This window comes from Rhinolophus sinicus, chromosome 5, assembly GCF_057876585.1.
Source record: "Rhinolophus sinicus isolate RSI-liver-muscle chromosome 5, RSI-T2T, whole genome shotgun sequence".
Lineage (NCBI taxonomy): Eukaryota > Metazoa > Chordata > Mammalia > Chiroptera > Rhinolophidae > Rhinolophus > Rhinolophus sinicus.
In genome coordinates this window covers 6,847,827-6,861,238 of record NC_142505.1, presented here as the reverse complement: position 1 = coordinate 6,861,238, position 13,412 = coordinate 6,847,827, and the positions used below count along the sequence as shown (strand labels likewise).

Sequence of the window (13,412 nt, the reverse complement as noted above, 5' to 3'; positions counted from 1 at the left end):
GGTGGAAAGGTATAAAACATGATAGATGGAACAGTGGACATACAACTTGAAGAGTAACAAGTCACAGTGCCTTGCGCCATAACACCCCTCCCGCCCGTCCACCCTACCCCACGTCCTCCAGTCTTTGAAAGGAGGCTGGTGGCTGCCAGGGCCGTAGAGAGGCACCCAGTCCTCAGAGTCGTGGAGTCCATGGGCATTGCACACTGTGCCATTGACAACACACACTGTTGGGCTCAGTTTCCCCAAACATTACTATGTGAAGGAATCACTGAGTATGGCAGCAACGGCTGGAGCTGTATGACAGGGGACAGGTTCACACGGAGGATCCGCTGAGCTCGCTGTCGCACCTCATCATCCGAGGACCACCTGTCCACTTTGATGGCCCGGAAATTCAGCAGCTTTGCTGTTCCAGGCCCTAGCCAAGCCTTAGGGGTTCGGGGCCCAAGCCGTGTTCTCTTCTGGGGAGGAAGATCCTTTGCCTCCTCAGTCCTTTTCCTTTTCTGTCCCCCAGTTCCAGGGGAGCTTTTCTGGCCCCTCCTTGCAGTCCGGCCCTGAACAGACCCTTTTGGCCTGCCCCGGCCCCTGTGCTGGGTCCGAGCCTCCTTGGCCTTGGCCCGCACTGCCCTGGCTTTGGCCCGCACTGCCTTGGCCTTGGCCCTGGCCTGCATTGCCTTGGCTTTGGCCTTGATCTGCTCTGCCTTGGCCTTGGCTCTGGCCCGTGCGGCCTTGGCTTTTGCCCGGGCCTTGGCAGCTTTGGCCTGTGTTTGAGCCACCTTGGCCTGGGCTGCGTTGGTGCCCAAAGCAGAGACACCTTTTATCCGCGGGCCACTGAGAGACCTAGTGGCTTTGTAGGTCTTGCTCTGAGGCCCAGTACTTTGTCGGCCTCTGGGTCCAGCCCTGGGGCCTCTGCGAATCAGACACTTAGGGCCCTTGCTTGTGGCTTTTCTGGGAGCTTTGAACTGAGGACCCCCTGGGCCCTTCCTTGGACCTTTCCGCAGCTTCAGGGGAGAGTCCGCAAGTGAGAGCTGCAGTGACTGTGTCTTGTGCTTGGCATCCAAGCAGGGCATGGAAGTCTTGAGTGGAACCAGGGCCTCAAGGACAACAGAGAGCCTCATGGCAGGGTAGACACCTGGATACAGGTGGGCGGGGAAGCCCACTGCCGCACCCCGGGCACGGCTGGCACTTGACTGCTTCAAGGAGCTCAGTAGCAGGTTGGTGGTGGTATGCTTGGCGAGGGCTGGTGTGGACGTTTTGGCCAGCCTGCCAGACAGTGCCACGGGGAGCAGTGTGGTCCGACCTGTAGGCAGCCGCATGGCAGTTCGGGGAGCACTGGCTGGAGGAGATGTGGTGGATGGGGTGGGGGCACGAGCTTGCAGCTTCGTCTGGCTTGGGGGACTGGCTGTGCATGAACTATAGCCGTAGACATCACCACTGCGCAGGATGGTAGGCTGGAAGCCATCATCCCGCAGGCCCTGCAGGAAGGCCACAAGCTGGGCCTCTGTGGCACTGAGATCCTGGCTCATGGGGTTAAAGACAAGCAGCGCCTCCTCCAGGGCCTTCTTCCCTGCCGTGGAGATCCGTGACCAAGAGTGTACAGCTTTCTCCTCCACATGGTGCACCACCACGCTCATGGCATTAGGCACTGCAGATCTGCCTGGGTATCTGCAAACCAGCACTCGGCACCTCCAAGGCAAGAGGAAAAGAGTCAGTAAGAATGGCATGAAGATAGGGAGTAGGTAGATGGGTCAATCAGGGCTTGCACTCTCCATGATAACATCCACTGACGCAGAGGGGCCAGGCCACAGCAAGCCATTCCTTGAAGCAAAATGCTGTTCTCCTGACCTACCATGGTGGCGGGGTGGGGGATGGGGAGAGAGGACCCATGTGGGTCAGAGGCAGGGCCTTCAGGATACATTCCACAAGCTTATCAGAGCCATCCAACCTTCTGCTGGGTCCCTGGAAAGATTTGGGGTTGGCCAGCCCATTTTAATTCAATTCTTTATCTTCTAAGGCCAGAAATCTAGTATTAGAATCAACCCTGTGAACACAGGTGAATGACTGTCCTCAAGGAGCACTGTACAGAAAGCAAGTCAGAGACATCGTTAAGCTCTTGGGAGTACACAATGGCCAGCTCCGCTTGCCAATGAATCAGGAAAAGATTCCTGGGAGAGGCAACACCTAGCTGGGACATGAGTGAATGGGAAAGGACCAGATGGAAATAAAAAAGGGGAACAGCTTATGAAATGACTCCAAAGTGAGAAAGAGTAAGGCACCCTTGGTGTAACCAGAGTCTGTGGTCAGGGATGGGAGAATCTAGCTGGAAAAACAGGTGAAAGCAGGGCAACACAAGCCTTTAATACTCCTTGAATGCTAGCCAAAGGGTCCAGACTTACACCCAATGTCCACACCCCTTCTCTATTCTTCCAGCTGCTCCTGTTCAGGTGCCCAGGGCTGAATCTCCCTGCTCACCAGAAGTTCTGCTTTCAGAGTTCCCAGACAGGCCACTTGGAGGTCCAATTCCTAGCACTGGAGTCATGGAGACCAACCAGACTCTCCTTCAACAGAAACTAAAGATGAGGAGCAGCAGGTACTAATGACACAGCTCTAGGCAACTAGGCAACCTGGCTGCAACGCAGCCAGACCAAGAGCCCAAAGTCTAACCCAGGGATCCAAAGGCTCCAAGCAGGACGGTTAATAAGGTGGACAGCAGAGATGTGATCTGTCTGAACTAGGGCTTGAAGCGCTGCAGACCTCGGTACAACCTAGATGGAGCTGTCTAGGAACACCCAAGTTGGCCCAGGCTTCTCTGAAGAAGCTGTAGGCTGTCAATCATGACTAATACCTAAAGCCCAACCCAGTACTGAGGGCCCCCTGAGGGAGCTCCCCATCTGCAAGGGAGCATTAAAAGATCAGCTGGGATCAGGCAAGTCCCTGGGGCCAGAAAGCGTGTCTGTGCAGCTTCTTCCTACCGCCCTAATGGAGCAGAAAAAGTTTTTACAATCCCCTGGAGGACGTGCCCTGGGGCTCTTTGTTTGGAAACATTCTCGGATCCTCAGGTGTCTCGGGCACTTCCCCTCTCCAGAGGCCATTCCCCAAATACAATCCTTACATGTGGCTTTAGTTCTTTTATTTTTTCAAAGGGGTGTAGTTCCCAGGGCTGTGAACTGTAGGACAGGGAGGGGTTCAGATACCAGGCAAAGATATTAGGGGTGAACTGGGTGCTCTTCCTCCCAGGATGGTTTGGACTCTTGGGAGGGGTCTTCTGGACTTTCCAAGAAGCTCCGGAAAAAAAGACTGCAGCCCGGCCCCCGAATTCCCTTCATACGTGCCCTAGGGGGCGGAAAGGGAAGTTGATGAAAGATGGGGGACCGGAGAGGCCTCCTCCAAGCGGACGCCGGGAGGAGGGAGATCAGAGCCCTCGGTATAGGAGTCCGCGTCCCTGGGGCCCGAGCCGCGAGTAGAAGCTGGGGTCTCAGAAGCAACAAGATACTCTGGGCGGCGGGGCGAGCCCGACGGGTCGTGCAGCCCCAGGGTGCGGTCGCTGGGCACGGGGTGGGGGTGGGGGTGGGGTGGGGGTCTCGGCTGGGCCGGCCGCCCGGCCCATCTGCCCTGACGCCTCGCGGACAGCCCCTCCACGGCGCGGCTAGGCCCACGGCCCCAACCTACCGGCGCCGCCGCGGGGACCCAGGACGCGCCTCTGCGCCGCCTCCGCTGCTCCAACATGGCCGCCCGCTGCGCACCGGAAGTGCGCTGCGCTTCCGCTTCCGGGACCTGGCACGCCCTCGTGACCTTTGACCCCGAGACCCCGTTTCCCCCAAAGTCTGGGGGCGGGACAGGTGGGTACCAAGGAGGGCTTCCTGGAGGAGGTAGCCGCGGGGACCGTTCTAAGTCCCTCCGGGCCTGTGCTGGACTCTGATGAGTAGAGGTGCTCTCAGACACACTCCCAGGCAGGACTCCATTGGAGCCTAGCGGGGACTGGATTAGGGGCCCGACTGGCACCCTCTCTGAGGGATCTGGTAGTGCAGCAACATCTGGGAGGGACTGGCAGCAAGATCCAAGCCACCCTCCACCCTCTAGGCCTCCGGCATCCACTGACAAGGCCTGCCTCTGTTCCAGGCGTCTGACCAGAGGGTAAAAGAGGAGTGCCTCCTACCTGGGAGTGTAGCAGGGGAGCCTCTTTGTTTAGCAGCAGGGGTACCTCCTCTAAGGGCAGTAGGCCCTCCTCTCTTCCTGTGAATGGAGCCCCCCAGAAGTGTCATGGAAGGCTGGTGTGCACACATGTGCTACACAAGCCCAAAGCTGGGCATGTCCAATCTGAGTGTCCCAGCGTACCAGTGTGGGCCTGAGGGAACTTGCACAGGAACCTGTGCATGGGTGTGGTGGGAGGACCCTGGCCAGCTTAAGCCCCTTCAAGGACAGGAAGCCCTCCCTCCAGTCTTTACTCTGCCCAGAATCTCTGTCCTTTTGCCTAGGAGACTGAGACCTCAGTCTTTCCACCTATACCCTGGGGCCAGCATAGGGCTGGTGGTTACAGTGTCCACTGCCCAAGAAGCACCACGTGAAAGGACACAGGTCAGCATTAACCCTAGGAGTCTGAGAGGTTAGAAAGGTCTCCACTGCTCTGACCAAAGGACTCTCTTGGTCAAGGCCCCCAAATCCAGGTTGGGAGGCAGCATGAGAGCCCTGGTTTCATGGATGAGATGGTGGGGTCATTTGCACTTGAGTCAGAGCCTGAGCTAGGAGGCAGAAAAACTGCCACAACTCTGTGACTCTTGACACAATGGTGCCAAATTTGGTAGCTAGGGGCAGGTGGAAGCCTATGGACAGTCACAAGAGGGTAGCTGGATGCTTCACTTGGGACCTGGTTAATAGACCTCCTCCCTCCCCATCTCACTCCAGGGTCTTCAGCTTGCTCTACATTTCCCTGCCTATATAGAGGCATCTGGGCACCCCTAAAGAGAAACACCCACCCTACCCTAGGTCTCCCCTGGTGCCCCTGAGCTTCCCAGGGCCTCAGCATGATGGTGGGGTCCTCAGTGCCTTGAAGTATAGCCAAAGTGTTTAACAGGAAATGTAAACTCTCCTGTCCCTCTGGGGTCAGTGCTTCTAGCCCTTCGTCCTGGCAGAGAGAAGGGAAGCGTGGGGGTCCCAAGGGCCAGAGTCTTAGGGGGTGCAACCAGGAAGTCCCACCTTAGCACTCCCACTCCCTGTCTCTGTTTCATCCATGGTTGAGGATTAGCTCTTCACTCTCAGGACCAATCCAGCCTCATCTTCTGCCCCAGTTGTCTTCCACAGCTTCTGCAAAGCCAGCAGTGTTGGCCTCCTGTGTATAGGTGGGGTCAGGGCTGTGTAAACAGAAGCCACTTTCATGAAGAGGCAGAGCCCAGCCTTCAAGGATTTCATGGACCTAGGTGTGTTCTAGAAAGGGGACCCCTCTCTGGTGATGTCCAGCCCAGAGGTCAGTGTAAAGTGGAGGACTGGGAAGGGAAGCTCCATCCCCAGGTTGTGTCCCTTTCAGACATTAGGGGTGGTGATAGAGGTTAAGAGGTAAGGGTCATGAACTACCTATTTTCCTGAGTGGAGGCTGATCCTCCTGCCTTTTAGTGTCCGGCATGGCCCAGATGGAACTCTCTGGAAACATTCACCAGAGCAGTCTCCTTGACCTAGACTTTGATGGATGCTGACCCTATAGGCATAACTGGGATCAGATGGGATGAGTTTGGGAGAGACCACAGGGTCCTCCTAAGACCCAGCCCTTGCTCTCCACTTGGTATCTTTTATAGCCCTGCGGGATGGACTCTAGACCCATATCCACCTGAGCAGAGAGATCTGGTGGAGATCTAGATGTGAGTGAGGCCAGTGGCCTGGGAGGGACCACCCCAGGAGGGTGTCTGTGTGCCAAGGAGAAAAGCCAGGGCCAGATCTTGAGGAGCCACGTCCTGGGAAGGGAGAGGAAGCAGGGCCTATAAGAGAGAGAGGCAGGACAGCAGCAAGAGGAAGCCAAAGTCACAAGGGGTGAAACTTTGAAGATGCCAGCAAAATTTCAGTTGAGACGAAGACCACAGGGAACTCCTAGTTTTAGCTATATGGTGTGCCATGGTGATTTTGGCAAGAAGAATTTTGGGGAGCAGTGGCAGCAGACATTAGCTGGCAAATATCAAGGCAGTGGAAACTGAAAGCAGATGGCTTCACGAGTTTGATTGGAGGGGAAAGGAGACTGGAGGGACTTGGGGTGCTGGGAAGTATCTAAGGATAAGATGCTTTTAAGTGCTTAATTGCTGGAAAGGAGAAGGAAAGGGGCCTTGGAAAGGGAATAGTGGAAAACGTGAGAAGGTCTGCAAGGCAGTGTGAACACCCCGAGGACGAAGGTACCAGTGCCCTAAGTGAGGAGTAAGTCTGGGGCAGAGTGAAGTGGAAGGATGGAAACCCTCTAGCCATGATCTATAACTGGCCTTGGCACCACCATTTCTATGTAGGCCCTCCAACTCCAACTGCCAGCCCCTAAAAGGGGCTGAAGACTCTTTCTGGTCACAGTCAAGGCTCTGCCCACACTCTGGGCAGGCCAGAGGTCAGGTGAGCTAGGCCCCCAATTAATGCCCCCAAGCAGGTCTCAACCCAGGACTGATGGAGATCTGAGGATGGGACCTCAGCAACCTTTGCTCTGGGAGAGAACAATATTATGAGGCCCATGTTCTACACTGGCTCCCAGAGTCCCCAGCAGGATTTGGTCCCAGCTGCCCACAGTGGTAACCTGCTTGGTGACACCCCCTTGGTTGGTTGCTTCCCTTGTCTCCTTGCCACTCCTCTGCTGGTGCTTCCTGGCTTCATCTCCCACATTAACCAGATGCACTGGCATCTTTATCTCCAGGTGTTCTTCTAGGAAAAGTGAGACAGACATTGTTCATGAAACAGGGGCAAGAGAGTAGCAAGCACAACCCCAGCACCTCTTCTCTTAGGTGACCACTGACCTGCATGAATGAGCCGCTAGCTCGCAGACTTAGCCAGGACTCTGAGTGTTCAGAAGATGGGCCAGGGTCTGGGTCTGAGGTGGGTAGTCCTCTGTCACACCAACTTGCTCTGGCCTGACCCCAGAGTTGGCGAGAGGCAAGCCCAGGACCTGAAGATGGACAGTCCTCACAAAGTGACTTGAGCCCCAGAATAGCCCAGGCTTCAAGCCTTACAGAACGTGAGGCCAGAGTGCCCTGCCTGGCCTTGGACTCTTCGAGCTCATCCCCTGCTTAGAGCTACCCTACTCCCAGGAGGCCCCCCACTCAGGCCTGTGGAAGGGCCTGTCAAGTACTGACGCTGGCACTGTCTGCTCCTCCAGCGTCTGCTAGCTTCAATGTACCCCATAGACCTATATTCCGTGCCCTGCTCTGTGCCTGGGGAAGAGCGACCCAGAGGCTGCTCCCACCAGAGAGGCCCAGGCCACGCCCCAAGTAGCCTCCCGGGGCCCCGCCACGAAGCCTGTCTAGGCTCACCAGAGCTCAGTCTTAGTGGGCGGGCGCTGGTCCCTCAAGCCTCCAGGTTCTGCTGGTCGGAACCCCCGCCGATGCTCCCAGGCTGGGTCCCGCTCAGAACGGCCCCCCACCATATACGTATGTGCTGCTCACTGATGCCTCATTTCTCCCCCAGCCCCAGTTCGGACCCTCAATTCTGGGAAGGCCGGGTGTCCACATGTCCGTTTGTCTGTTTGCCCGTTTGCGTGTGACTATGGGTCGGCGCGCCCTGCTCCAGCCACGGCAGGTGCAGGGTTAAGGCGGGGGGTGGGGGTGAGGTTTTCCCGAGTCGGGAGGGGGGACGAGGGGCGGACCCCGTGCAGCCCCGCCCAGCGCAAGAGCCGAGCCAGAGCCCCGCGGGAGCCCGGCCTCAGCCCCAGCCAGAGCCCACACCAGCGGAGCCAGAACAGCGGACCCCGCGCCGCCGGAGCCCCTGCCGGTGAGTCCCGCGGGAGCTGCGCTCAGGGGAAGTTTGGGGCGTGGGGTGTAGAACCCTAAGCGCACTCGTCCGGACCCGCCCCCCTGCCGTCCCGAGAGCTGGAAGTTTGGTGCCGGGAGGCCCTCGCTCCAGGGGTCCCAGGAGTGTGGCTCCCTCCGGAAAGGCTAGGCTGGGGAACTTGGGGATTTGCTGTGAGGGGACCCAGAAGTCTCTAGCTGCCCATTCCTGCTGGAACCCCCCTGGACTGTGAGACTCTGGGCTTATGGGATCCCCAAATCCTCCTCCTCCCCCAATCTGGACACCAAAGAGGCTGGCCTTTGGGGAACTGACGTGGGCAACCCCCTGAGGGTAGACCTCAAGTGGGAAGGTGGGACCCTGGCGTCCAGCTTTCCCCCTCCCAGTCCCGAATGCCCTGATACTGGCTTTTTGGTGGTGAGAATGGATGAACTCTATGGCTCCCAAAGGGATTTAAGGAGACCCTGGAGTCTGATCCCAGCAGCGGGTGGGAGACCCTGATGGCTGCCCAGGGCACACAGGAAGCCAGTTAGGGGGAACATACAGTAGGACTCCGTTCTTGCAGAGCACCAAGGTGAGGACTGTTGAGGGGAAAGGAAGGGGGCTAGGAGGGAGAGTCCTATCCTAATTACCTTATCTCCCACCTAGACCTAGATATGACCAGGGCGCTCTTAGGTGAGGGAAGGGCGTGGGAGGAGAATCCCACATGCCCTAGAGGAAGGGGGCAAGTTGCCTCGGTATCTGGGAGTCTGCCCTCCTTCTCCCTCCAGGAAGGCCTCCACAGAGGTTTGCTAACCAGCTGGGGTGGGTCCTCCTGCCTTTCCTACCAGTGATTTGGGGCCAGCCCTGCCCTTAGCTACAGGCTGCTCATTTATACCCTGAGGGCTGGCCAGTGGCCCGACCCTTTATTTCCCCTCTCTCTTCCAGGTCCCTGGACTGGTCAGATGCCCCCTGTAGCCCTGGTAGAGTCAAGATGAGGCTTTCATCAGTGAGGCCTGCAGCCTGAGCAGATAGCATGAACTGCTATTGGAGGTGAACACCATGGCTACAGGAGGTAGCCGGGCCTTTGCTTGGCAGGTGTTCCCACCCATGCCCACCTGCCGGGTTTATGGCACCGTGGCATACCAGGATGAGCACTTGCTAGTGTTGGGGGGCTGTGGCCGGGCTGGAATGCCCTTGGACACTGCCGAGACACTGGACATGGCCTCACATACATGGCTGGCACTGGCGCCCCTGCCCACTGCCCGGGCTGGCGCGGCTGCCGTGGTGTTGGACAAGCAAGTGTTAGTGGTGGGTGGTGTGGATGAGGGCCAGAGTCCAGTAGCTGCTGTGGAGGCCTTCCTGCCTGAGGAGGGCCGCTGGGAGCGTCGGGCCACCCTCCCGCAGGCAGCCATGGGAATTGCGACTGTGGAGAGAGGTGAGTGGCATCCCAAGAAAGGTCCCTCAGGTGCCCCAACACCCACATTCTTTTCTGATTTCATCCCTTACCCGCAGAGATTGGATAACAGCTGCAAATTCTGCCTGGGTGCCTTGGACGTGGCTTTGCCTCCTGTACCCGCCCCTACTTACCTCCCAGTTAGGCTAGCAGCAGCCTTAACTGCCTTTTCTAGCTTTCTAGCTGTGGGAGGACAGGTAGCGTTCCGGTTGGCCCCCAGCATGATGCCAGGCCCCAACCCCTTCCCTGCCCCATCTACTTCTCTAAGAGACAGGAGGGGTGGTCCAATGACTCCCATGATTATAAATAGTCTGGGGGAGGGGGAAGGGAGCAGGACCTTGGCTCAGAACCAGGCAAGTGCTTAGATTGTCCCCCTACACAGACACACACACACACACACACACACACACACATACACACACCAGGGAGCCTGAGATGGACAAAGGCCAACCTGGCTTGGGGACAGTTGCCATGGAAACCCCCAGCTGACTGGCCTATCTCCCCAAGGTCCTCAGACATGCCCCCAGTTGACCCTGAGGGCATAACAGGGCAAGAACCTACTCTAGTGAAAAGGCAGGGTGCAGAGGTGCTGGCAGAGCTCCTGGGCAGAAGGCTTATGGCCAGCACCCCCATCCTGTAGGCCCAAGCCCTTTTACCAGCTACCCCCTCACTGATCCCCAGAGCCCCTCCCTAGTCTGAGCTCCATGCTGAGCAGATCCCCATATGCCCTCCACTACTGCCTTAAACCATTTTCTACCCTCCTTCCCCCAGGGGTGCTCCCACCTTGTGGCCTCCAGGTCTGACCAGGTCTGGTTCTGCTTGGATGCCAGACTTGGTTGCCATAGCGTCTCCAGGGAGACGGAGACAGATTATAATTAGATCTGCTGCCTCTTGCTCTTCACTTGGAGGGGCCCTGGCCAAAGCAGGAATCCTAGCTCTCCTAGCCCTCACTCCTGGCAGGTCCCCAGCCACCCCTAGGCCTGACCAGGGCAGCTGTCAGTGTGGGGTACTCTGGCCAGGCCATGGTACAGTCTGAACTATTCTTTTCTATGCAGATGGAATGGTGTATGCTCTTGGGGGAATGGGCCCAGACACGGCACCCCAGGCCCAGGTTCGGGTATATGAGCCCCGCCGGGACTGCTGGCTTTCGCTACCCTCCATGCCTACACCCTGCTATGGGGCGTCCACCTTCCTGCACGGGAACAAGATTTATGTCCTGGGTAAGGGCCTGGGGGATGTGGGAAAGGGGCTTGAAGTCCAGAAGCACCTATCCCTGTAGTTAGCTGGGATTAGGCTTAGTGCAGGATGGAGGGACGAGAGAAGCTTTGTTGGGGTGAGCCAGGCTTGCTTGTAGGCTCCGACCTGTGGTGGCCCTGCTGCAGTTGGAAAACCAAACCCCAGTGCCTGAGGATCTGAGGGGTGGGCCATCCCTTCTTTGGTGTGCACACAGCTGGGTATAGGTGGCTGGGGTGGGCAGTGGTGAAGGCTCAGCAAACTGGTAGAGGAGAAGCCTGCCAGGCCCCCAGGGCTCCCTCCCAGGTGCCCCAATTCCATTGGCAGGGGGCCGCCAGGGCAAGCTTCCAGTGACTGCTTTTGAGGCCTTTGATCTGGAGGCCCGTACCTGGACCCGGCACCCAAGCCTGCCTAGCCGCCGGGCCTTTGCTGGCTGCGCCATGGCCGAAGGCAGCGTCTTTAGTCTGGGTGGCCTACAGCAGCCTGGGCCCCACAATTTCTACTCTCGCCCACACTTTGTCAACACTGTGGAGATGTTCGACCTGGAGCATGGTGAGCAGTGACTGGCCTGGGCTGTCTTCCCTCTCTCCATGGGATGGAGGGGCACAGTGTGGGGGGGCCAGATCTGACCTCCCCTCTCTTGCAGGGTCCTGGACCAAGCTGCCCCGTGGCCTGCGTATGAGGGATAAGAGGGCTGACTTTGTGGTTGGCTCCCTTGGGGGTCACATCGTGGCCATCGGGGGCCTTGGTGAGTCTCTGGGGCTAGACATGGAGGGCAGCTCAAGACAGGAAGGAGTGGCCCCCAGCCTGAGCACCACCTCCTGCCCTTCTCTAGGCTCTCCAGGGTTCAGGGCTTTGTGAGCTTCCCTTTCCCAACTTGTGAAGCAGGCAGGGGGTATGGTCTGCATGGCCCAGCCCTTGGGATATCCTCAGTGCCTGACTCAGGACTTTGTGCCAGCAGGGGCCTAGGAGACAGAAACAGAACAAATGACCATGGAATGAATGGACAAATAGGAATAAATGAACGAACGAATGGATGAATGAATGAATGAATGGTAAATGGGGGCAATGAGCAGTAAGGTACTGATAGCCCATCCTGGGGTGATGCCTGCTGGGCCATACTCTGGGCTCAGGGAGCAATAGAGCTGGAGCCCTGTAGCCTGTACCCTTTACAACCTCTGTCTCCTTCTTGCAGGAAACCAGCCGTGCCCTCTGGGCTCTGTGGAGGGCTTCAGCCTTGCACGGAGGCGCTGGGAGGCACTGCCTGTCATGCCCACAGCACGTTGCTCCTGTTCTAGTCTGCAGGCTGGGCCTCGGCTGTTTGTGATTGGGGGTGTGGCCCAGGGTCCCAGCCAAGCTGTGGAGGCTCTGTGTCTGCGTGATGGAGTCTGAATGCCTGATGGGACCTTGTCCACTGGAGCAGCTCAGTGCCAGACGCAGATGTCTGTCGCTCCTTCTGCTGCTAGGGAAGCGCACTGTGCTCTGTGGGATGAGGGAGGCACAGGCATGGGAATTTGAGACATTGCCTCGGGGAATGGTGGGGGGGGGTGTTTCGTCTTTAGCGTAGGACATACGTCTGCATACACCACCTTTACACCCATTCATTCATGGACCATGCCTAGCTCCACCCTTGCTCTGGAACCTATTGGGCCCTGTGTCCTATAGGGAAGTGGGGGGAAGGGAGAGCTGGCCTCATGCCCTGCAGGGTCAGTGGCTACCTGGAGTTGACCAGGCCCACCCCAATGACTGTTCCTGAAAAATCCTAGCTGCCAGTCTGCCTTGAAGACCCTGTGGGCACCAGAGTTCAGAGAGTGCAGGGGACACAGAGGGAATGGAAGAGTGGATGTGGGAACCTCCAGAGGGCCAGAATAATGTTGGCTTTGGACCCTTTACACTTCTGGCTATGTCACCTTAGGCCAGTCATTTCACCTCTCTGTGCCTCAGCATCCTCATCTGTAAATGGGGATCTCTGAAACCTTCCTGCCCTACCTACCTCACAGGGCTGTTGTGAGGACCCAGGGAGTTTAGATATGGAAGTAAAAGTGCTGCTAAAATCTGGTGTATGACCCCTGGTGTAAACTCCTATGTTACCCCTGCAGCCCCTGGCCCTCCTTTGGGGGCCTCACTTCTCCAAGGGATGAGGGTCCAAAGGAGCCTTTTGGATCTGGCCTCTGCCCCCAAAGTGTTCTGGTGTCTCAGCCGCTCCTAAGCCTCAGCTTCTCTTTTGGTGACATAGGATGACTACTGTCCCCCACTGTACTGGGTGTTAGAGGGCATGGTCAGGATGGCCAGAGAAGAGCTGAGAAAACTACAACAAAACACCATCGGGTCAGGATGTGCTCCCGGTCTTTGTCATGTAGCATTTCCTCAAAGCCTCTGCTCACCTCCATAGGGAGGGGTGGTCAAGTGGGGGCTGTGGCCAGGGCAGTCTCCCTCTGTCCCAGCTGTGGCAGGACTGTGTGGCCACCCATGAGATCCCTAGTGGTAGCCTCCCAGAGAAAGCAAGGCTGCCAGCCCAGGCCTCCTCCTCCAGTCTTTGCTGCCCACTAATAGGGACTATTAACTCTGCTTTCCCTGCAGCCACACTGACTGCAAGCATCTCACAGCTGGGTTTGCTGCAACAATGGATTTGGGGTCCCGGAACCCATCTATTGTGGCCATGGTAACCCTTCTGGACCCTTAGCCTCCTGTAGGCTTTACCCCTTCTCACTCAGTGGCAGGGCTCCCAGGACAGCACCTCCCCTACCCAGCACCCAGGCACCATGGGCACAAGCACCGTAGGAGTCAGGCA

The 13,412-nt window shown here is 57.6% G+C and overlaps 2 protein-coding genes and 1 long non-coding RNA gene across 3 annotated transcripts; 1 reads left to right on the top strand and 2 right to left on the bottom strand.

The window, feature by feature from the left end:
* Positions 1-2: 2 nt before the first annotated feature.
* CCDC71 (coiled-coil domain containing 71) lies at positions 3-4,563 on the bottom strand. Its single transcript, XM_019723875.3, has 2 exons — positions 3,667-4,563; positions 3-1,683 (listed from the first exon to the last, which is right to left on the bottom strand). The coding sequence occupies exon 2, from the start codon at positions 1,629-1,631 to the stop codon at positions 234-236; it is 1,398 nt and encodes a 465-aa protein (XP_019579434.1). The 5' UTR covers positions 1,632-1,683; positions 3,667-4,563; the 3' UTR covers positions 3-233.
* Positions 4,564-6,433: 1,870 nt separating this feature from the next.
* Positions 6,434-7,724, bottom strand: LOC141567150 (uncharacterized). The gene is made up of 3 exons (XR_012489568.2): positions 7,482-7,724; positions 6,969-7,117; positions 6,434-6,876 (listed from the first exon to the last, which is right to left on the bottom strand). It is a non-coding gene; the product is annotated as an uncharacterized LOC141567150 (long non-coding RNA).
* An 83-nt stretch (positions 7,725-7,807) lies between these two features.
* KLHDC8B (kelch domain containing 8B) lies at positions 7,808-12,680 on the top strand. Its single transcript, XM_019723872.3, has 6 exons — positions 7,808-7,938; positions 8,881-9,370; positions 10,444-10,608; positions 10,949-11,173; positions 11,268-11,369; positions 11,817-12,680. The coding sequence occupies exons 2-6, from the start codon at positions 8,995-8,997 to the stop codon at positions 12,011-12,013; spliced, it is 1,065 nt and encodes a 354-aa protein (XP_019579431.1). The 5' UTR covers positions 7,808-7,938; positions 8,881-8,994; the 3' UTR covers positions 12,014-12,680.
* The last annotated feature ends 732 nt before the right edge of the window (positions 12,681-13,412 follow it).